General features: G+C 41.1%; 1 protein-coding gene across 17 annotated transcripts in view; it reads right to left on the reverse strand.

Moving 5' to 3' along the window:
• Positions 1 to 811: 811 nt before the first annotated feature.
• The window catches only part of LOC139470847 (phospholipid scramblase 2-like), a 37,778-nt gene continuing 13,075 nt past the window's right edge, over positions 812 to 25,514 (reverse strand). Inside the window, exons 1-16 of one of the 17 annotated variants that reach the window (XR_011653793.1) lie at positions 22,995 to 23,120; positions 16,475 to 16,531; positions 15,356 to 15,568; positions 14,621 to 14,752; positions 12,112 to 12,189; positions 10,984 to 11,060; positions 9,441 to 9,571; positions 8,458 to 8,578; positions 6,591 to 6,693; positions 5,708 to 5,766; positions 3,098 to 3,372; positions 2,782 to 3,009; positions 2,519 to 2,635; positions 2,370 to 2,410; positions 2,299 to 2,337; positions 812 to 2,181 (exon numbers count right to left, since the gene is read on the reverse strand). Coding sequence is in view for 1 of the 17 variants with exons in the window: in XM_071253161.1 (XP_071109262.1) it covers positions 3,319 to 3,372; positions 5,708 to 5,766; positions 6,591 to 6,693; positions 8,458 to 8,578; positions 9,441 to 9,571; positions 10,984 to 11,060; positions 12,112 to 12,189; positions 14,621 to 14,752; positions 15,356 to 15,568; positions 16,475 to 16,531; positions 22,995 to 23,028 (1,059 nt within the window). In the remaining 16 variants the exon portion in view is untranslated. The other 16 variants (XR_011653786.1, XR_011653798.1, XR_011653796.1 and 13 more) reach the window with 16 other exon arrangements.

Genomic DNA, 25,514 nt, shown 5'->3' on the forward strand with positions numbered 1-25,514 from the left:
CCAAACAAAAACATAAAGGATCATGAATATTTGGGGGATATTTTAATGAAATTGTGTGCTGTCTTCACTACAAAAATATCCCGAAAAGTATTCATGATCCCTAACTTTTTTCTTTTTTGTTCTGTTTTTATCTAAATATGTACCAGTCAAACCAACGACTAAACTGTCCAGTACAGGACTGCTACACTTGCAGTATAGAAGCAATGCAGTTTGTGTCCTGGGCAGATCCAGAGCCCCATCTATTGAAAACCAATGTAGTATGTCGTAGAAGGGCTGGGACGGGTAACTCGGGTACTCCGGTGGGTACTGAGAAGGACCTGGGTACCCACAGGACTACCCGGAGCCATGGTTAGTCAGGGGATATATGGTTTGAGGATAAAACGTATCTGGAACTCTATGGTTACACTACAAGTCACAAATGTTCGCAGTTCTTTCTAACTATGCACACATTCATTCTGACTTTTATGTGTTTGAATAAAGACAATACTTTAGTCAACTTTAGTGTCTGCATGACCAGATTATTTCACACTTGTATCTAAATACATTTTGCCAGGGCTACGGTCCCAATCAGACATTTTGTACCTCTATCTTGAGACCTACAGTGGGTACCCGGTAGTATCGGGTAATAGGGGGGGTGGGTACCCGGTAGGATCAGGTAATAGGGGGGTGGGTACCCGGTAGGATCAGGTAATAGGGGGGTGGGTACCCGGTAGGATCGGGTAATAGGGGGGTGGGTACCCGGTAGGATCAGGTAATTGGGGGGTGGGTACCCGGTAGGATCAGGTAATAGGGGGGGGGGGTGTGTACCCGGTAGGATCGGGTAAGAGGGGGGTGGGTACCCGGTAGGATCGGGTAATAGGGGGGTGGGTACCCGGTAGGATCAGGTAATAGGGGGGTGGGTACCCGGTAGGATCAGGTAATAGGGGGGTGGGTACCCGGTAGGATCGGGTAATAGGGGGGTGGGTACCCGGTAGGATCGGGTAAGAGGGGGGTGGGTACCCGGTAGGATCGGGTAAGAGGGGGTGGGTACCCGGTAGGATCGGGTAATAGGGGGGTGGGTACCCGGTAGGATCGGGTAATAGGGGGGTGGGTACCCGGTAGGATCGGGTAATAGGGGGGGGGGGGGTGGGTACCCGGTAGGATCGGGTAATAGGGGGGTGGGTACCCGGTAGGATCGTGTAATAGGGGGGTGGGTACCCGGTAGGATCGGGTAAGAGGGGGGTGGGTACCTTGGGAGTTAATTTGGACCCGTCCCAGCTCTTTGTTGTTGGCAGTAAAATTATGTGAGAGAGGATTTTGATATTTTCGACCCCTCCCTTTTGAAAATGCTGAATCAGCTCTTGTCTGTTATTCTCTTAATACAGACATGTAATACAGACAATACAAATGGCAACACTCATCACTACCAAAGTATATAAAAATTGTTATCACATTTTCCCTTCAATTGTAAAAACCCTCCTATCTACTATGGAATGATTTTGGACTTGTACCTGGAATGTAAAAGTTCATTTCACAGAAAACTAGATTTAACTCCACGAGGCCAAACAAGAGTCTGGTTTCAATGCTGCTGTTGTTATTCCAGGTGGGGAGACAAAATAGCAAATCAGTGATGCAGACTGACAGAAGTATGTCAGCCCAACTCAGTTTGTCTAATGTTAAAGGTGTCCTCGGGTCTAGTGCCTCCGTGGTCAAATGGATAGAACGTCTGCATGGAGGGCGTAAGGGTGGTGGTTTGATCAACGGCTGCATCATACCAAAATACATTAAAAGATGCTTGTAACCCTGCCCAACACTTGACCTTAAAGGGATAAAACAAGGACTGGCCAGCTCAGACTCTGTATATGGAATCTGAGTAGAGAATCCATGTTAAACTGCGGCATGTTATCTCAGTGGGCTAGCTCTTTAAAACATGTATAACTATGCATAAAAACAGAAAAAAATGTATAACTATAAATATTTTTGGTCCGCTGAAAAATGGTAGAAAGCTATGTTTTTTTAACATTTGTTGACGCTAATATGGTTCTTTTGTGTGGTTTCAACCGGTATGTTATTTACAAGGATTATCATTCCCACAAATATTTGGCTTTATGTGGAGCAAATCCTGTCTTGATGCTCTGGTGTCTTCCATCAAGCTCCTTGGACAGGTGTAAATGTTCTGTAGTTCTGTCATTCCACTAGTACCTATTCCTGTTGTTGTTGTTGTGTTGTTATTCCGCTAGTACCTATTCCTGTTGTTGTTGTTGTGTTGTTATTCCGCTAGTACCTGTTCCTGTTGTTGTGTTGTTATTCCGCTAGTACCTGTTCCTGTTGTTGTTGTAGTTCTGCTAGTACCTGTTCCTGTTGTTGTTGTGTTGTTGTTCCGCTAGTACCTGTTCCTGTTGTTGTGTTGTTGTTCCGCTAGTACCTGTTCCTGTTGTTGTGTTGTTCTGCTAGTACCTGTTCCTGTTGTTGTTGTTGTGTTGTTGTTCCACTAGTACCTGTTCCTCTTCTTGTTGTTGTGTTGTTGTTCCGCTAGTACCTGTTCCTGTTGTTGTGTTGTTGTTCTGCTAGTACCTGTTCCTGTTGTTGTTGTTGTGTTGTTGTTCCACTAGTACCTGTTCCTCTTCTTGTTGTTGTGTTGTTGTTCCGCTAGTACCTGTTCCTGTTGTTGTGTTGTTGTTCCACTAGTACCTGTTCCTGTTGTTGTGTTGTTGTTCTGCTAGTACCTGTTCCTGTTCCTGTTGTTGTGTTGTTGTTCCACTAGTACCTGTTCCTGTTGTTGTGTTGTTGTTCCACTAGTACCTGTTCCTGTTGTTGTGTTGTTGTTCTGCTAGTACCTGTTCCTGTTGTTGTTGTTGTGTTGTTGTTCCACTAGTACCTGTTCCTCTTCTTGTTGTTGTGTTGTTGTTCTGCTAGTACCTGTTCCTGTTGTTGTGTTGTTGTTCTGCTAGTACCTGTTCCTGTTGTTGTGTTGTTGTTCTGCTAGTACCTGTTCCTGTTGTTGTTGTTGTGTTGTTGTTCCACTAGTACCTGTTCCTCTTCTTGTTGTTGTGTTGTTGTTCCACTAGAACCTGTTCCTGTTCCTGTTGTTGTTGTTGTGTTGTTGTTCCGCTAGTACCTGTTCCTGTTGTTGTGTTGTTGTTCCGCTAGTACCTGTTCCTGTTGTTGTTGTTGTGTTGTTGTTCCGCTAGTACCTGTTCCTGTTGTTGTGTTGTTGTTCCGCTAGTACCTGTTCCTGTTGTTGTGTTGTTGTTCCGCTAGTACCTGTTCCTGTTGTTGTTGTTGTGTTGTTGTTCCACTAGTACCTGTTCCTCTTCTTGTTGTTGTGTTGTTGTTCCGCTAGTACCTGTTCCTGTTGTTGTTGTTTTGGTTGTGTTCGAAGAACATGAAGTCCTATTGGAACAGAGGAGAACAAATGAGAACATGATTATTAAAATTCTTTTGAAAATTATAATTAACTGTTCCTGAGAAATGTTCATGTTCAGTTTGCTAGCATCTTCCCAAGGCAAGGGAGTTAACCTTTGCCAAACTAGGCTAGAATTTTATAGCTCGATCGTAGCGCCACTTCTCATATCATTTGCATTTGCTTCAAACAAAATGGCCCAGCCCAGTGAACACGATCTGACCAATAATAAAGATCTATATAGTAACAAAACAGGTCTTACTTCGCAAAATGGATCAAATCAATTGAGCAGCTTGATTAAAAACAGGAAAGGATTTGGAAAATATCTGTTGACGAGTTGGCGGTACACATGCTTTGCAAATATTGCAATGGACGGAAATCTGCACAGCAGTTTATGAACCAGATGTCAATTCCGAAACTGATTGGAAAATGCATAGACTCATTAAGTCCAGTCAAAACATAACTCCAGCCTAGTTAGGCAAGGGTGGTAACTGGACTTTTATAGTCAGTTAATTCCCTTGCCTCAGGAAGATGGTTTGCTAGTTAGTACATAGTACTGACATGGATAACACACACCATAACTGACTGCCTGAGTCCTGTTTGGGATTTCTTAACAGCACTAGGGCCACATTCCACAAGGTTTTCTTAGCACTAAGGTGATCGTAACTTCCATACTTTTACATAGGCTTACGACAGTCGTAGCCCTAAGATCGCTCTGTGGAAGGGGCCTAGGCATAGATTGTAACTTTTATTAAACAGATGTTTTGAGCTGCGATCTGATAAGGACAGAGATTTGATGTCTTTCATGGATTCTGAAATTTCATTCCATTTTCTACCAGCCACCACTTCAAAAAACGGTAGCCAAACGACTTAAGTTTCCACATGGAGATATCCATCAATGGTATTGCTGTTTTTCCATATATTCCACATTAACTTTTCCATATATTTGTTCCATGCATTTTTATGTTGTTTAATGCCGCACAACAATATTCCAACTATTTGAAGGCGGTCTGAAAATAATCAAATCTGGACCAGATAATCAAGAGATTGATATTATGAGCAAGCAGTTGTGGTATGGCCACACTATGATGGCACACAATCAAACTCTTTCCCTGTGCATACAGGAGTTTATCTAGACCTAGTCAGAGGCCGATATTCAGCCCAAGTCTGCAGCAGATGTAATTAAAAACTCCTTAATTGGAACTATAAATTTCCAAAATCATGTAATACACTAATACCTAATTTCTGGCTTACGGGCAGGAACCTGTATTTCACTGTCAATAGCACCAATAAAGAGAAAGGGGTCATAATACTTAGTTTTATATTATTTCATTGAATGCAATCTTAAAATACAATGTTGAAGTACCTTTGAAAATTAAAATATCCCTCTTGTGGATAAAATAACTTTTGACCCAAACAGCATGCCAGGGACACTTAGTTTTAAATCCCCAGTATATGAACTACAAGCCAGGGACACTAAGTTTTAAATTCCTGGTATATGAACTGCATGCCAGGGACACTTAGTTTTAAATTCCTGGTATATGAACTGCATGCCAGGGACACTTAGTTTTAAATCCCTGGTATATGAACTGCATGCCAGGGACACTTAGTTTTAAATTCCTGGTATATGAACTGCATGCCAGGGACACCTAGTTTTAAATTCCTGGTATATGAACTGCATGCCAGGGGCACTTAGTTTTAAATCCCTGGTATATGAACTACAAGCCAGGGACACTTAGTTTTAAATCCCTGGTATATGAACTGCATGCCAGGGACACTTAGTTTTAAATTCCTGGTATATGAACTACAAGCCAGGGACACTTAGTTTTAAATCCCTGGTATATGAACTGCATGCCAGGGACACTTAGTTTTAAATCCCTGGTATATGAACTGCATGCCAGGGACACTTAGTTTTAAATTCCCGGTATATAAACTGCATACCAGGGACACTTAGTTTTAAATCCCTGGTATATGAACTGCATGCCAGGGATACCTTATTTTAAATCCCTGGTATATGAACTGCATGTCAGGGATACCTTATTTTAAATCCCTGGTATATGAACTGCATGTCAGGGACACCTTATTCTAAATCCCCAGAATATGAACTGCATGCCAGGGACACTAAGTTTTAAATTCCTGGTATATGAACTGCATGCCAGGGGCACTTAGTTTTAAATTCCCGGTATATGAACTACATGCCAAGGACACTAAGTTTTAAATTTCCAGTATATGAACTGCATGCCAGGGGCACTTAGTTTTAAATTCCCGGTATATGAACTGCATGCCAGGGACGCCTAGTTTTAAATTCCCGGTATATGAACTTACAATGAGGAACACTGCTCCCAGCATGACGGACTTCATCTTGACGTCCAGGTCCATGGGAACTGCACAACAGAAGAGACAGTGACATCACTACAAAATTCAAGGCCTTTTCAAGCCATAAGTTACTGCCATTTGCATATAATAAAATTTTCACTGTGTTCATTGTAATTACTGCCTTCTGAAAAGCTGAATTGGTCTCGTGGATTCATACAGTTTGCACATTGATTTTTTGAAAAAATCCATGGTCAATCCTTAAATGAAATTGTTATACACTTCAGGCCTTACGTTGTTACAGATTCTGGGATAATTGTCTGTTCTAGCATTGGAAGGGAGATAACTCTATGGTTACAATGAACAGATCTAGTTGTTACGAGGCCCACATTTCTGTATTAGTTATCATTATATATACAAAATGCAGTGACGGCAATACAATTCTGTCAAATCCTCCACAGCCTCAATGGACATGGGTGCATATGCTCTGTCCAAAGAATAGAAGCCAGGTGTCATAGAATACTTATGCAGGTTGACTTAACTAGGGTCCTTGTGGTGCATGTCAAGTTGATTGGAATCTAAAATCTCTCTTGTACTTAAGCACATGTTGAGTCAGACATATTGAAGTGTCACTGATGTCCTACATCTGTCTTGGTCATTGATGTCTCACACCAGGCATCTAATACTGTGATATGTTGTGACCGTTTCCTGCAAATGTACCCGTGTAGATTGTAGAATTTGGAATTTGGTAAGGTATTAAGTTGCCACTGTGCCAGCATTAATCAGAATAGGCGCCAAGCCTCTAAAACATGTAGAAGCCTGTCAACTTCTTATTTAAAATTATGACGCCCAGGCATCCAATAGAGGAAGTACACTAGTAATGACAGGAACTCACAGGAAATGCCGAAGTTGTCAGCATCAGTGTAGGCCTCTCGGAGGTATCCGCTCCACTGCTTAGAGATCTTGCCGACTTGATTCTCCTCATTGGCTGATGATACCTAAACAAGCAAACAGACCGGGGTAGAATAGGTCTTCAGCAACCCATGCTTGCTGTAAAAGCCGACTATGCTTGTTGTAAGAGGCGACTAAGGGGATTGGTTGGTCAGGCTCCTAATTGCATGGATCGATGTTCATGATATCAATCACTGGATTGTCTGGTCCAGACTCGATTATTTACAGACCACCGTCATATACCGGTAGCTGGAATATTGCTGAGTGTGGCGTAAAACAACAAACAAACAAACAAACAAATAAACAGTACACAGCCTTACCAAACAGACAAGTGTGTCCTATAAACAAGCATCAATTGAGACATTTATATTTGGAGTCCTGGAGACCACAAACATATATGGGAGTTGAAATTGTAGATGGAGTGTTACATAGCTATTTCTATCCTGGTTCAGAGTGTCAATGGTTCATTTTATTCAGTTCAACATTTACGGGACCTGTTCTTCCCTGCAATCTCCATGAAAGACAAGAAGGGGATACTTGAGCCTGTTCTCCCCTGCAATCTCCACGAGGGACAAGTACGGGATACTGGGGACCTATTCTCCCCTGCAATCTCCACGAGGGACAAGAACAGAATACTGGGGACCTATTCTCCCCTGCAATCTCCACGAGGGACAAGAACAGGATACCGTGGACTTATTCTCCACTGCAAATCTCCACAAGGGACGAGAACAGGACACCGTGGACCTATTCTCCACTGCAAATCTCCATGAGGGACAAGATCGGGATACTGGGGACCTATTCTCCACTGCAAATCTCCACGAGGGACGAGAACAGAATACTGGGGACCTATTCTCCACTGCAATCTCCACGAGGGACAAGATCGGGATACTGGGGACCTATTCTCCACTGCAAATCTCCACGAGGGACAAGATCGGGATACTGGGGACCTATTCTCCACTGCAAATCTCCACAAGGGACGAGAACAGAATACTGGGGACCTATTCTCCACTGCAAATCTCCATGAGGGACAAGATCGGGATACTGGGGACCTATTCTCCCCTGCAAATCTCCACAAGGGACGAGAACAGGATACCGTGGACCTATTCTCCCCTGCAAATCTCCACGAGGGACAAGATCGGGATACTGGGGACCTATTCTCCACTGCAAATCTCCATGAGGGACAAGAATGGGATACTGGGGACTTATTCTCCACTGCAAATCTCCACGAGGGACAAGATCGGGATACTGGGGACCTATTCTCCACTGCAAATCTCCATGAGGGACAAGAATGGGATACTGGGGACCTATTCTCCCCTGCAAATCTCCACGAGAGACAAGAACAGGATACCGTGGACTTATTCTCCCCTGCAATCTCCACGAGAGACAAGTACGGGACACTGAGGACTTATTCTCCCCTGCAATCTCCACGAGAGACAAGATCGGGATACTGGGGACTTATTCTCCCCTGCAATCTCCACGAGAGACAAGATCGGGATACTGGGGACTTATTCTCCCCTGCAATCTCCACGAGGGACAAGTACGGGATACTGGGGACCTATTCTCCACTGCAAATTTCCACGAGGGATGAGAACAGGATACCGTGGACTTATTCTCCCCTGCAAATCTCCACGAGGGACAAGAACAGGACACTGAGGGCTTAATCTCTGTACATTCACACATACCCAGAGTACAACACAAACTATCTGTCAAAACTCTTGGGATTATCCCTAGTATGTGGGCGCCAATATTTCACCAATTTGCCTATCTTCCTTACATCAGTGTGTACCACATTAAGACTGTGCCTGACCTACCACAAACTCCTGGTCTTGTGTACAGCAAGGACCTTGGATTATGCACCCAGGTCCAACAATGGTCAGGATCGTATCCATGTTCGAGTCCATGATGGCAAAGCGAGGCTCCATGCAGCTCTTCCTGTACAGAATAAGAGTGATCGAGTGAGTGAGTGAGTGAGTGAGTGAGTGAGTGAGTGAGTGAGTGAACGAGTGACCAAGTGAGTGAGTGAGAGACTGAGTGAGAGACTGAGTGAGAGACTGAGCGAGAGACTGAGCGAGAGACTGAGTGAGAGGCTGAGTGAGAGACTGAGTGAGAGACTGAGTGAGAGGCTGAGTGAGAGACTGAGTGAGAGGCTGAGTGAGAGACTGAGTGAGAGACTGAGTGAGAGACTGAGTGAGAGGCTGAGTGAGAGGCTGAGTGAGAGACTGAGTGAGAGACTGAGAGACTGAGTGAGAGACTGAGTGAGAGGCTGAGTGAGAGACTTAGTGAGAGACTGAGTGAGAGACTGAGTGAGAGACTGAGCGAGAGACTGAGCGAGAGGCTGAGTGAGAGACTGAGTGAGAGACTGAGTGAGAGACTGAGTGAGAGGATGAGTGAGAGACTGAGTGAGAGACTGAGTGAGAGACTGAGCGAGAGACTGAGTGAGAGACTGAGTAAGAGACTGAGTGAGAGACTGAGTGAGAGAATGAGTGAGAGACTGAGTGAGCGTGTAAAATGCTCAAAAAGTATGACAATCACAAAAACCAGCGACAGCATACTTTAGCTTTGTTTACATGTGTTAGCTCGGCGCCACAATGCACATGTGGAATGTTTCAAGTCACGTGATTAATTTAAAGCTAATTAATATAGAAATTTAACTATAAATCCTACATAAACTCGGGGGGTGTCAGCAAAATATGATATAGTCCTAAGACCATTCTCCACCTGCCTCCATACTACATGTACTAGATGACGAAACCCTTAGGTATAACAACACTTTGTAGCCCTTGAAACTACTCACATTTGTCTGACGTAACCAACCAGCTGTCCCACAGGGGCCTCGATACTGCAGAGGTGTGCACAACCGTCGGCATTTGCACAGCAGTTCCAGCCGGCGCAACACTTGAACTCACGCTGCACCCGGATCACTTCCTAACAACAGACGCAGAGCAGTACTCAACACACTGTCACAGACCTGTGTTTCCCAGATTTGCTGGGGGAGGGGTCTCGAAAATATCTGGACCTATGGGGGTGGGGGGTGGGGGAATGAAAAATTGACACAGTTCTATTTTGTCAAATGAAAAGGTTATAACTTTGAACCTTACTCAGGAACCAGTCAATTATTAACAGATGATGCGGGGGGAACAAATGTTACATGTATTTAAGGGGGTTCCATGAAAAAATGTTAGATGTAGTGGGGGCGGGACAATAAAATAAGGTAGAGTCCCAACCTCCATCCTTTAATGAATGATGAGTCCCTAAGTAGTGTGTCATGAATATTCTCTACAACCTAACCTGGTAAGCAACGTTCAGATTGGTCAGATGAAAGTTCATTCTGACGTGACCCATACTGGGATGTTCTCAGATCTTTGTTTAGCAGTAGTGAGAACTAAGATCTGATTTTAATGAGATTAGTTATTGCACATGATCATTCTACGCAAAGGCCTTACGGGTAATATATGCACATAAATATGACAGTGGTTTCTCTACTGAAATTTCTTACGATATGCATGCTTTAATAAAGTCAACTAATTTCAATTAACAACATGATACATTATATACACGCGCTGACTGTAAATAAGTCTATACTATCATCATTAAAAAAAGTCAACTGATTATAAAAAAATTATAAGTGTTATGATAAATAGTTGTGCATTTATTCGGTGGTGATGTTCTTATTTATTTGTATGTCGCTTCCCGAGGCAAGCTTGTCCACTAGCCTATATCAAAGCCTAGTTTCTACCCTTGCCACATCAAGGCCACTTTCCTTGGCTCTACCCTGGCGTGGTCACGAGCCCTTTGTAATGAAAACACGATATCCAATCAGCTCGCTGTACTTATCTCATATAGCTTCACAAAGATGGCGACTACAATAGGCGATGACCTAGTCGATAAGATAACGAAAACATTCGCGATTTCATCCCTGACACATAAACACAGGCAATAGTTGGGGGTTTAAAGACGAAAAAACATATTTGTGTAAATAAAGACAGGTAGCGGTAAATCACTTTCATATGAAGGTGTACCAGTCGCGGATGTTGATTTTGTGAAATGTTCTCTTATTAGACTATCGATATGTGCGATAGTCCATTCATATTTAGCACAGGAAAGTGGACTTGATGTGGCAAGGGTGGATACAAGACTTTGATAAAAAGGCTAGTGGACACTCTTGCCACAGGAAGATGTTTGTATATGTGTTTATCAATAAGCGGAGACCTTCTGCTGATATAACCCAAATTTCCTTCAGGATAATAAAGTGTTATCTTATCTTAATGTCCGTGATCACTAAAATCAATGCAAACAAAATTCATTTTGTTTTTAAATGTCTTCTGTTTGAAGCTCACCTGACTATTGTTGTCAGTGATGTGCATTGTGAAACCTCTCTGAGCCCCACAACACTGTCTGTTGCAGGCATCCGATTCTGAAACAGCAACCTCATGGTTAAATATATCTGATGTCTTCATGTATTTTATTTGACATTTTAACATCCTTGGGGAGAGCGCAAATGACAAAAGTGTCAGATGATTGCCAAGCAGTCAGCACCAATTTCTACACCTGGGTTGTATTTAGGCGTGCTCGTATTATAGACGGCTATATACGGTGTGTTGAAAATTCCTATCTTTTGCTTAGTTTTTACAAAATGAATTCCTCAGGTGGCGCAATCCATAATTTTCTTACTCGAAGGGGTCGGGTTTGAAGGGGATTGGCCCAAAGGGGTCGGGTCCGAGGGGTCGGGTTTGAAGGGGTCGGGTTTAAAAGGGTTGGGCCCGAAGGGGTTGGGTCCGAAGGGGTCGGGTTTGAAGGGATTGGGTTTGAAGGGGTTGGGTTTAAAGGGGTTGGGAACGAAGGGGTTGGGTTTAAAGGGGTTGGGCCCGAAGGGGTTGGGTCTGAAGGGGTCGGGTTTGAAGGGGTTGGGTTTGAAGGGGTTGGTTTAAAGAGGTTGGACCCGAAAGGGTCGGGTTTAAAGAGGTTGGGCCTGAAGGGGTTGGGTCTGAAGGGGTTGGGCCCAAAGGAGTTGGGCCCGAAGGGGTTGGGTTTGAAGAGGTCGGGTTTGAAGGGGTCGGGTCCGAAGGGGTCAGGTTTGAAGAGGTCGGGTTTGAAGAGGTCAGGTCCGAAGGGGTCAGCTTGAAAGGGTCAGGTTTGAAGGGCTTGGGTCCTGATCACTGTTATCCCAAAATTCACTTTAAAGTTAATGAAGCCTTTAAACTGTCCTCCGTTTCATAAAGATACCTGGCTGCGAACAGTGACATGTTAGTACCAGACGTCATCTTGTTTTCAAGCAGACGAGTCAATATTCATTGCATGACAAGTCAATACTGATCATGTAACGAGTCAGTATTCGAGGTCAGTGTCAGTCACATGATATGGGTGTCTACATTGAAATGTAGTGTTTCATCACATGGTACGGATTAACCAATGGAATTGCAAGATTCTAAATAGAGGTATAACAATCTACATTGATCTTAACTCACCTTCAGAAGCAAAATAGACCTGCTGACCCAAACTGTTCCGTATTACATACTTGTTAGCCGTCTCAAATCCAGTTATCACTGAAATGAAATACATTAAACTTCAGTTACTTAATCTTCAGGTTATTCATCAACATACTGCCACTTTTGCCTATTGTAATGATGGTGTTTTGCTATCTCATAGTAACTTTGTGAGAGTCCTGTACCACTTTCAACATCTACCCAAGGCAGGGAGCTAACTGTAAAGGTCCAGTTCCCACCATTGCTGAACAAGGCAGGAATTTCATAGCTCGATCGTAGCGCCACCAGTGGAGGTGGGATGGGTAACATGGGTACCCGGGTCGGGTGGGTACTGAGTAGGACCCGGATACCCTCAGGACTACCCGGACCCGTGGTTAGTCATGTGATATATAGTTTAATGACAAAAATTATCTAGATCTCTATGGTTACACCACAAGTCACTAATGTTCACATTTCTTTCTGACTATGCACACATTCCTTCTGATTTTTCATATGATTGAATAAAGATATAACTTAATTCAACTTCAGCATATGAATGACCAGATTGTTTAATACATGTATCTATAATATATATATAATATGTTTTGCCAGGGTCTATGCTAAAAATGATCCCAATCGGATATTTTGAGACATCTCCAGTGGGTACCCGGGTAGGGTCGGGTAATAGGGGCGTGGGTACCCGGGTAGGGTCGCATAATAGAGGTGTGGGTACCCGGGTAGGGTCGGGTAATAGGGGTCCCAGCCCTTGTCACCAGTGGCTATTACAAGTTGTGTCCCTTCTACGTCCCTCATATTGACCAATCAGATTCCACCTCTCATATATCACTTGCATTTGCTTCAAACAAAATTTGCTTCAAGACGATCTGATCGATAAACAAGATCTTTAATTCCCTTACCGTAAGTACTTAGATTAAAAAACATGAAAAGATATCTCTCACCACCTAGTTGATAATACACATGCTCTGCACATCCTGAAACTGACCGAAATCTGCAAGGCAGTCACCATGTTATTTATGAACCAGATATTGATTTCTTTTACTTGATTTTGGTTATGAATATTCATAGACACATTAGTGAAGGCTAAATTTAACTCCATAATTACAGCCTAGTTCGGCAAGGAAGCTGATTGGACTAGTTTTAGTCAGTTAACTCCCTTGCCTCGGCAAGATGTACCTTCAAGTGAAACCTGCTGAGAGGTTTTGCAGTTGACTTGTATAATAACCCTGTTAAAATGCTGATATTTGTCACAACTTATTTGACATGAAAATTCCATGGCGTGAATCGAACCTGCAGCCTCACATGTCATGTATAGTTTTGTAACCAACTGTTTTCCTACTGAGCTGCTGGGGCAGGTGATGAAAGGTTGTTCAATTTTACATGTCATGACTTCAGTTGTCAAATGCTGCAAGTGGTCTAACTCTCGCCTGCTGTCATTGAATTTATTTGATACCACAACTACTGTATTGTCTCCTGATAAGGCAATCTCACTAAAATCAAATCTTAGTTCTCGCTGCCGCTAAACAAAGATCTGAGGACATCCCATTACGGGTCACGTCAGAATGACCTTTCGCAAACTTTGACCGACCACTGAAATGACTAACAAGAAGTTGACACAAGCCAATTAGAAAGCAGCTTTCTCGAGATTTACGGCACTCGTTTCAACTGGCGACTTCCATTTCAGACTACGCTTGAAAAATATGTTGACACATTTCTCGATCAAAATTTTGAAAACTGAACAAACGAACATTCCAGAATGTCTAATAGATGGTTGAGATTGTATGGCAGTGCTTCCCACGTACTGTGCAATGCCTCCTCCATTCAAATGTTTATCCCACGGAAGCAAGAGATAGACGATAATTTTGACGGAATCAGTTGTACGGACCGTAACTGTCATCCTGAATACCCCGTGTTAATGTTTTCGAGGTTGCATGATTAGAAAACACATTTCGACTATCACTTTCCTGATCTGGTAAGCGACACTCTGATTGGTCGGATGAAAGGTTGTTCTGACGTGACCCGTAATGGGATGTCCTAAGACCTTGGCTTTGCGATAGCATGAACTAAGATCTGATTTTAATGAGATTGATGATAAGGTATCATAAAGGTTTTGGTTGAAAATCAAAAACCTCGAGCTAGTGAAAAGAAGTCGGCCTTGTGTGTGCAAACTCTTTAAAATGTCTTTAGTAGTTTAGAAGTGAGTGAGTTGGGTTTAACGCCGCCTTGAACAGTATTCCAGTAATATCAGTTTAATGTGGGAGGAACTGCTGCAGGTCTAAGACATTTTCCAGTTCGGTGAAACCCATGAGCACGGGTATGGTGCTGCCAAACCTAGAAACATAATTAGGGCAAACCGGGATTCGAACCCATGATCATAGGTTTCTGGCATGCCCAAGTGAAGCAACTCTGCACAGCCAACTGCAGCAACTTACACCACTGGGCTTACCGTGGCCCCTGGTTGTTTAAAAAGAAATAGAAACACTATTGCACTGACTCTCGAGGATCTCGATCTGCTGCTGAACCAAGAGCTGGTCCACCTGGGTGAGGTACTCCAGTCCGGGGGGACACCCTGGAATAGCTTCAGGCCGAGACATCCACTGCACGGGGGGCCTCTGACCTGGCATCACTGCAATAAGAAGGAGCTTGTTCTACTATAACTGAAATAGTGTTTCAATCATACCTCTCCCATGTCAGCTAAATGTGGTAGAAATGCTGTTTCAAGGTTAATACAGATATGGAACACTAAAATTCAAGGCCTTTTCAAGGCTTTCAACCTTCAGTTTCAAGGCTTTTTTAGTTGGGTTATTAGCCTTGGTCTGTCAATATTTATTTAAATACTGCATACTATATGTTAGTCATGAAGTCATCAGACCTAAAAGGCAGTATGAAAGTCACAAAGTTTCCAACAAGATTTATTTTCACAACCAACAAATAAAATAAATTAAGTCATGATGTTTAATACTTTATAAACAAGTGCAGGTCATCTTGTACAAATTCAAGGCTTTTTAAGCTATTTTGTTTTTTTCAAGGATTTTCTTGGTTGACATTAAAAATCAAGGCTTTTCAAGAATGACCCAAAAAAATCAAGGGTTTTCAAGCCTGTATGACTTTGTGTTCCTTTTTAATGATTGACCTTCAGTAGAAACAATCACAGAGCAGCATCCTTTCTCACACTGTAAAATATTGCAATATACAACCAACTTAAAGTTAAACAAAAAAAAAAACCTACTTGCTTGGGGTGGAGCGCCATACCCAGGCTGACCTCCGTATCCCGGTGGAGCGCCATACCCAGGCTGACCTCCATATCCAGGTGGAGCGCCATACCCAGGCTGACCTGGAGGCGGGCCATACCCGGGCTGACCTGGGGGTGGGCCATACCCGTAGCCGGGCTGTCCTGGGAGTGGGGCATACCCCTGGTTGGGGGTTGGTTGTCCTGGAGCACCTGAAATAATATTTGAAAACCGTGACTGGTGTTTGGAATTGGTCAATATTTCCACATTGGTAATCAGTGATCAATAACAGATTATTGATCCATCATGAATGAGAACAGATATATCCTGCAATATGAACATTTATACAAATAACAAATATATGACATACTAAGCAACACAAACACAACTGCTTAGAATATTTTTTAGAAACTCCTCACTCTGACATATCCCAGGTATATGATAGCAGCGTGTAAATAATCAAGTCTGGACCAGACAATCTAGTGATCAGTATTGAGAGGAACGATCCATTTGGTCACTTCCTATGACCAGCTTAGTTCAGTCGGCTGTATTCCGCAATGCATTGCAGAATATTTTGCAGAAATGCCCACATAGTGCAGAAATGTAACTATCTTGCAGAAAACAACTATTTGTGCAGAACATCTGCAGAATTTTGCATTTTTCTGTAACAGAATTCATCAAATAGACTGCAGCATGTTAACATCCGAGTGGAAAGCTGTGATTAAACGTGTAAAACTTACAAAGGTTTACTGAAACGAACAGTCATTATTTGAATTGTCCACAGTATCAATAAAATCATTTCCAAATAATTAGTTAAAGTGTTCATATGAAAAGATAAACATTTTTTACAAATATCTTTTAAACATTTGATGTCCTGATATATAGTTAAATGAAATCAAAATCCTGACTTCACTTTGCAAAGTTTACTTTTGTATTATTGCTTACCAAAAGTGCACGTCTGTATGTTTAAAGTAGTGATCGATACTTTCACTTCAATAAGCTATTCTAGACCTGGAAAAGTTTATCATAAATAAGCCTGCCACAAGTCAAGCAGGTGCAGATCTCTATAGTGTGAATCAACAGACATGACAACACATACCTTGAACTAAGTCACTCACCATTGTAAGCTCCTGGTTGCGGCTGCATGGAAATTGGGGGTGGCCGGTTCATTTTGTCTGAAAAACAGGAATCCTGAAAATTAGTGACTGGTCTATACCATATTTTTCTAATATAATGGATGGTGTAATTAAAAATATAATACCACTGTTGCAAGTCTTGAAGACTCAATGTGCTCATGAAGAAATATTTAGCAGTCACGTTCCGGAAAACAAATACTACCCTTATTTGAATCAATGTCGAACTTGTTGACTTGAAAATGCAAAAGAATATTTTTGTTAACAATTCTTGAATAGCAGAGTGAAACAGTTCCAAAACTTGGTGAACAGCTCTTGATGGAGGGACAATCCATGGGCAAACTGTGTTTATTTTATTTATTTATTTATTTATTTATTTATTTATTTATTTATTTATTTATTAGCATTTTGTTTCCTTTTTGAGGGATGGGATTTTTGTCAAAAAACATTTATTTATTTATTTATTTATTTATTTATTTATTTATTTATTTATTTATTTATTTATTAGCATTTCGTTTCGTTTTTGTGGGATGGGATTTTTGTCAAAAAACATAATTCATTCTGGGGAAGATGCTGGGAAATATAATTTGGCTTCAGGTTGTACAAAAAAGTACATGTCAACGTAGTGTGCTGGATATCCTGAAAAAAAATGCATTGTGGTCCCCCTAAGAATTATGGATGTTCCCCAACCCAACTCCTCCCAGTACCGGAATATTTGATGGTCAGAGCCTTTAAATCCTGGATTTGCTGACTCTACCTATGACGACACAACCTAATGAACAGCCTAGAGGGAAATAAATCGTGGTGATGTTATTAGATAAGAGCCAGTGAAGGAAGGAAACAGGATGACATAGTGACATGTATTAACCCTATGTTAGCTGAAGTATTTCCCATTTAGGACATTTTGCTGCCCTTAGGGCAGAATACTAAAAACGCCACTGAATACAATACAAGGGGAAAATGTGATGTAAATTATTTCTATTTTATGCAATAGTGTCTACATCAAGCCTTTTCAAAATCAAACATGTCATGTGATGATGTGGCATATGTTTAGGCCATTTCGTCATTGTTCATTCTTGCCATAAGAGGCAACTATGCTTGTTGAAAGATGCGACTAACGGGATCGGTTGGTCAAGCTTGCTGAATTGGTTGATGCTTGTCATCATAACCCAATTGCTTGGATCAATGCTCATGATGTCAATGTCTGGTTCATACTCGATTATTTAGAGACCGACCCGTGAAGATCCGGGGTAGAATAGCTCTTCAGCAACCCATGCATGCCATAAGAGGCAACTATGCTTGTCTTGAGAGGCGACTAACCGGAGAGGGTGGTCAGGCATATAGGACTGTCTTGTCCGGACTCGATTATTTACAGACTGCCGTCATATAGCTGGAATACTGCTGAGTGCAGCATAAACAACAAACAAACAAACAAAACTTCATTATTTGTTGAATCACGTCTCTGTCATTAAAATCAGATCTTAGTTCTCGCTGCCGCTAAACAAAGATCTGAGGACATCCCATTACAGGTCACGTCAGACCAACTTTTCGCGAACTCTGACCGTCCAGTGGAATTACTGACAAGAAGTCGACATTAGCCAATCATAAGGCAGCTTTCTCGTGCTTTACGGCACTAATTCAAATTGGCGACTACACTTCGAAACATATTTTGACAAATTCTCGCTTAAAAATTTGAAACCTGAACAAAAGAACATTCTGGAATGGCTAATATATGGTCTAGATTGTATAGATTCAGTGGTTAAGCCTGTAACTATTGTTCGGAATACCCCGTTTTAAAGTTTTCGAGGCTGCATAATTAGAAATCACATTCCGACTGTGACTTTCATGATCTGGAAAGCGACGCTTTGATTGGTCGGATGAAAGGTTGTTCTGACGTGACTCCTAATGGGATGTCCTCAGATCTTTGTTTAGCGGTAGCGAGAACTAAGATATGATTTTAATGAGATTGGCCCTACCATGATTTACATGTGGGGGAGTAAATGATAAAATTTACATACATCTTTTAGCAAACACCACACACAAAGAATATTTGTGATTAATCAGCGTATTTCAAATATGAATCAACTACATAAATGTGATGCTCACTTTGATATTCATAATCATATTAAGACAAATTGATCAGTATTAACCAATCCCTTGCATAACTGGTGTCAATCGTCTAAGGTGCCACAATCAACTTTGAAGAGTTGCGTCCCTTGGTCACACAAGAAACCTATGATTGTGGGTTCAAAAAAGGTCGACCCAATTATGTTTCTAGGTTTGTCAACACCATACCCGTACTCGTGGGTTTCACCAAAGTGGTAAACATCTGAGACCTGCATCACTTCCGGCTTTCCTCCCACATTAACCTGACAGACCGTGATATAACTGGAATATTGGTAAAAGCGGAGTTACCCTACAATACTACGACGTGACCCTACAATACTACGATGTCACCCTACAATACTATGATGTGACCCTACAATACTACAACGTGACCCTACAATACTATGAATTCATGCTACAATACTATGATGTGACCCTACAATACTATGAATTCACACTACAATACTATGACATGACCCTACAATACTATGAATTCACGCTACAATACTATGACATCATGCTACAATACTATGAATTCACACTACAACACTATGATGTCACACTACAATACTAGGAATTAACGCTACAATACTATGATGCGACCCTACAATAGTATGAATTCACGCTACAATACTATGACGTCACGCTACAACACTATGACGTGACCCAACAATACTACGACGTGACCCGACAATACTATGAATTCACGCTACAATACTATGACGTGACCCTACAATACTATGAATTCACGCTACAATACTACGACGTGACCCTACAATACTATGACATAAACCTACAATACTATGATGTGACCCTACAATACTATGATGTGACCTTACAATAATATGACGTGACCCTACAATACTACGGCATGACCCTACAATACTATGACATGACCCTACAATACTATGACATGACCCTACAATACAATGACATAACACTACAATACTATAACATGACCCTACAATACTATGATGTGACCCTACAATAATATGACGTGACCCTACAACACTATGACATAACCCTACAATACTATGACATAACCTTACAATACTATGACATAACCCTACAATACTATCACATAACCCTACAATACTATGACGTGACCCTACAATACTATGACATAACCCTACAATACTATGACGTGACCCTACAATACTATGACGTGACCCTACAATACTATGACGTGATCCTACAATATTATGAATTCACGCTACAATACTATGACGTCATGCTACAATACTAAGAATTCACGCTACAATACTATGACATGACCCTACAATACTACGATGTCACCCTACAATACTACGATGTCACCCTACAACACTATGATGTGACCTTACAATACTACAATGTCACCCTACAATACTATGATGTGACCTTACAATACTACGATGTGACCCTACAATACTACGATGTCACCCTACAATACTATGACATGACCCTACAATATTACGATGTCACCCTACAATACAATGACATCACACTGACAGGAGAGAGAGAGAAGGGAGGGACCAACAGAGTGAGGTAGCAAAGGAGGGAAGGAGAGAGAGAGGGAGGGAGAGAGTCAGGTTAACATGCTACCAGTGACTGTGACATCACGCACAGAATTCTAGATATATTGTGCACGGAATGACCTTTGATGTTGTTGTTTGTCATTCTTCATGGAAACAAATTGGGCCGTAGAAATAGACCACAATGGCCTTATGGTGTTTGCAACCAGAGAATATCAACTATACCATGCCTATACCTACTTACACTACGGAGCTCAGCACACACGCCCATGGTATGACAAGGAAGTAATCCTGATTTATTGTGTTGTGTTGTATGTGCTAACAGCCTTGAAACCATAATGCAAGGGCGGATCCAGTATTTTTAAAAGGGAAGGGTCCAAAATATCAAAATCCACTCTCAGTCAATTTCACTGCCTACAACATACATTTGGGTTTCATAAGAGGGATCCGGACCCTCTGGACCCCCTCTGGATCCACCTATGACAATGGCGGCTCAAATACATGTTTGTTTGTTTGTTTGTTTAATAACGCTCTCAGCAATATTCCAGCTATATGACAGTGATCTGTAAAATAATCGAGTGTGTACCAGACAATCCAGTGATTGACATTATGAGCATCGATCCACTCAATTGAGATACGATGACATGCATCAATAAAGTCAGTGAGTCTGACCACCAATCCTGTAAGTCGCCTCTTACAACAAGCACAGTCGCCTTTTATGGCAAGCATGGGCTGCTGAAGGCCTTTTCTACCCCGGATCTTCACGGGCCTCATGAACATGTACACATAATTCAGAATTAGAAATTGGCACTAGTCCTGTAGTCCTTGCCAAAGTACCCAATAGTTAAGGCATCATAAGGACTAGTAGACATTTGCCATTTCCAAAGGTTTTGCTATATGGTAACATTACAAAGTGAGTGAGAGTGAGTGAGTGAGTGAGTGAGTGAGTGAGTGAGTGAGTCGAGTTTAACACCACTTTGAACAGTATTCCTGTTATATCACGGCGTGTCAGTTTAATGTGTGAGGAAAGCCTGAAGTGATGCAAGTCTCAGATGTTTGCCACTTTGGTGAAACCCACAAGTACGGTTATGATGCTGACAAACCAAGATACCAATCAGGTTAAAATTGGATTCTGGTGGGACCAAGGGACACAACTCTGCCTAGGGAATTGTGGCGCCTTAGATGAGTGAGCCACCCATGCCCCCTGAGTGAAGAAGTGAATGATGGAAGGAGGATGAGAGGGAGGAAGGGAGGGAGGAATGAGAGGGTAATACCATTTTGGTAAAAACCTACAAGGGATGAGGTTTAGCCATACAAAGGATCATAATTCAATGGGATTCAAACCGACCATCAACATCTGTGGGTTTCAAGTCTGAAACTTAGCTTAGACCACTGGACCAACATACCCTTAATAAGAAGCAGGAATACAGAATATGTCTGGTAGAAAAGTCAACAAAACTTCTTGGGTTGCTTGTCAAACCAATAGTTATTTAGCATGTTCAAGTAACAAGAACATGCTTTGACAGATGCTTAAATAGTTCCAGGCACAAAAGTACCATCAATCAGGTCCTCCCAACAATATAAACATCCCGCCTACTTCATAATACTGATATCTCTGATGTACAATGTCTCCCAGTTTCACAAAAATTTCCATCAACCATAAACAGTCATGCCCCTTGATTAACTACACCTTAGATTCTTTTTTGCAATATTTAGTTTTGTTGACCTAGATTAAAATTCCAGTGTCTAAATTCACTCCTAAAAATAGCCTATCTACCTAACAACAAAAACAACAAAATACAATATAAAAACAAATTGTCTCTAATAAAACCCAGTGCACGACCTATGAAGATCAAGGGTAGAATATGTTTTCAGCAACCCATGCTTGCCGTAAAAGAGGACTAATGGGGTCGGGTGGTCAGGCTCGCTTTACAGAATGGCGTGATATAACTGGAATATTTCTGAGTGTGGCGTTAAACAACTAATAAACAAAAAAACATTCTACATACTGCTTACAGCTTTGACATGTATGAAAATTAATGTGAAAGGATTGGATAAGAGTGATTCACTTCATTCGTTTAAATACCTATTTTGAAATAATAGGAAATGAATCATGCACTGGGATAATATCTTTAAATATACTTGAAACGCAAAACCTTTTCTACATTTCGTAATATCTCACACAATAGCTTACAAGTTTCAGGATTGCGAAACAGTCCTGATCAAGAGATAAAGCTTCTGCATGACCAGATCCAGAAGGGATGCAGTGGTGTGAATAATACAATATTTTATTAAATCCAGCATACTGTATATTTAGTCGTGAGACCTTAAAAGCAGTATAACCATCACAAAGTTTCCAAACAAGATTAAATTTCGCCAAAAATTAATTAAGTCTGCCTAGTTTCTTTATGGTTTTTGGCACAAAAATCTATCACTGTGCCAAATCACACTTGTACATTGTACATCCTTGGTACATGTTTTTGTGTGTTTATCTCATTTATAAATTTAGGTCTTTTCAAGCTTTTTTTTGGTGATTTTCAAGGCTTTTCAGGGCTGACACTAAAACACAGTGGTGTATATAACACAAGCTGCCTGAGGCAGCTGTAGGCTTTTTACATCCACCACACATAGCAGGTACGCAGTCCATGGGTCCTTCAGCGCTCTAATCTACATTATCGACCAATATATCATAATGATATAGGCTAAACAAAGTGAATTTTGAGTAACTTGAATAATACTTGCTAAGACAGCCAAATGACAAAATCTAGGCCCTCTCAGCATACATATCAATATAACATTCTCATATCCTCACATATTTGCTGTGATAATGTTCCTAAACAATTTGAAAACTAAGTTGTCTTTTTCTAAAATAAAACATATCTCACCTCCAGGCTCACCAGTGGCTTTGCCATCAGCCATTTTGACAACAAAGATTGTAAGTTGTATAAATCCACAATAACGGACAATGCAGAATTGTCAGTCTCTACCTACACCCAACCTGCTAGGGTAGTGCTATGTGTCCGGACAATTGCTGTCGGATATTTCCTCTGTAACCTAAGCATGTACATTGCGCAATGTAAGCTGACGTAGTCATTGTGTCTGAGTTAGTCAGACGTGGTATCTCGCTTCCTATTGGGACTTTTGTTCATAATTTATTTACTCAAAGTTGAATCAATGCCCGAGGTGGACACATATCACAATACAACAGCCACAGTCCTGGTTTAATATTTCACAATATAACATACAGTCACTTCTTTCAACTACTATCTGCATAAAGGAAAAGCTACACAATCTGACCTAGATCTGAAGACTGAACCTAATTTACACTGTCAGTGGTGTCCATTTACAATCTACCACAACCTGGTCAGCCCATCTCAGAAGATAATACACAAAGTCCAGGTTTATTGACTGGCTTACATTGGTCAGAGTGTTGTATATAACATGTCTGATACACATACTCCCTCGCCTTCATTGTGAGTAATGTATATAGTCTATTATCAGTGTTCCTGTTGGCTTTTGAAACTGCCAGTCTTTGTGGACTGGCAACTCTAAAAATTACCATTCCCTCCTTAAAATTTGCCAGTCCCAACTTTCAACAAAATGTGTCAAAATTATTTGCTTTTAATTCTTTGATTTTCATGTTCAGTGCAAGGATGTCATCTCTAAAGTAACTTAGTTAGATCTATACGTCATTCACACAAACTACAGACGCAATTTTCTCTTTGTTTTTTAATATTTTGAGACGAAGTCGCTACAATAGGATGTTTAACCTAGAAATAGACAAGGGGAAACCCTGATGGTAACAGAGAAGCTGACTTTGTTCGAAAAATGTACTTATATGAATATCACCGATGTTTTGTTCAACAAGAAAGATTTATAAGTACTTTATATGCCTGTCCACAGGGACTGGCAGTCACATGAATTACCGGTCCATGCCTAATTTTACCGGTAAAAACCTGGTAATTACCGGTAAACAGGAACACTGATCATAATTGTTTTGTTATTATAAAATAAGCTAACATTAACTTCTTGTTTCTGTTAGTATAATTGTTGGATAACAATTTTAAATGTGCTGCAAAATCAGATTTACCATATTTACCGTATGAAGCGCCCTCAGCGACCATACTGATAAGTGCCCTCAAACAAATTCTAGACCAATCTGTTAATAATCGCTATAATCTCAACTTGAAGGACTAAAATTTACATTACCTTATACTCTTTTGTTTATAATACAATGAGTGAGTGAGTTAGGTTTAACACCACTTTTAACAGTGTTACACTGATGTCACGGCGTGTCAGTTTTATGTTGGAGGAAAGTCCAAAGTGATGCTAGTTTCAGATGTTTACCACGAAACCCACGAGCACAGGAAGAGGGCTGACAAACTGAGAAAGATAATCCAGGCGATCAGGAATTTGAACCCACAATTATATGTTTCTGGTACGTCCAAGGGACACAACTTAGGACAGCGAATTGTGGCACCTTAGACGATTGGGACACCTATGCCCCTGTGTATACTACAGGATACAGTTGGGCAGAAGGGGTATGGTCTCGTAACGATTAACGAAAACATTTCAGTTTCATCGATGTTCGAAATAGGTTTGTTCACTACTGCTTGATCTCTGAAAACATACCGTATTTGACATAATAAGCGCCCAAGGCACTCTCAAAATTAGAAATAGGGGGCTCTTATTAAAATATTATTTTTGTGAAGAAAAAAAAAGTTGAAAGATCATCAATGTTTGAAATAAGTTTGTTCACTACTGCTTGATCTCTGAACACATACCGGATTTGACATAATAAGCGCCCAGGGCGCTCTCAAATTTAGAAATAGGGGGCTCTTATTAGAATATTATTTTGGTGAAAATAAAGAGTTAAAAGATCGTAATTTTCATGGTTTATGCTGACAGCCTGAAATGTTTATATACGACAGATATATTTTTCCAGGATTAAATTGCCCATAATTAAGGGTGCATATAACACACAAGTGCGTATTATACACAAATAAATAAGTCTTGTGTACATTGATCTATCAGAAGGGGTGCTAATTGAGATTGTTCACAAGCCAATATATTAGAAAATATCGTGGTGGGCGCTTATTACAGGGAGTGTTTATTACGTTGAATACAGTATTCAAGTTGTGAATGGTTTCAATAAGCAACCTCCTTGTCAATTATCTAAGTACCCGTGCGCATATTATGGAGAGTATGGTAGCTGTGACCTGTGGCATAGTTCCCAGGACAGATCAATGTTCGTGTTTACACATCGGACTAGTTCAGCTCGTTGATGGCAGATTGGGAGGCATGATAGTGATATGGTATTGTAATTACAACATAGCAGATACTCTAGTAGCTTAAGCTGTACGACTATCTATGTCAGTTGTGCTATGAATGCTCTAACACTACAA

The sequence above is a fragment of the Haliotis cracherodii genome, unplaced genomic scaffold, assembly GCF_022045235.1.
Source record: "Haliotis cracherodii isolate W230 unplaced genomic scaffold, xgHalCrac1.p SCAF_21, whole genome shotgun sequence".
Lineage (NCBI taxonomy): Eukaryota > Metazoa > Mollusca > Gastropoda > Lepetellida > Haliotidae > Haliotis > Haliotis cracherodii.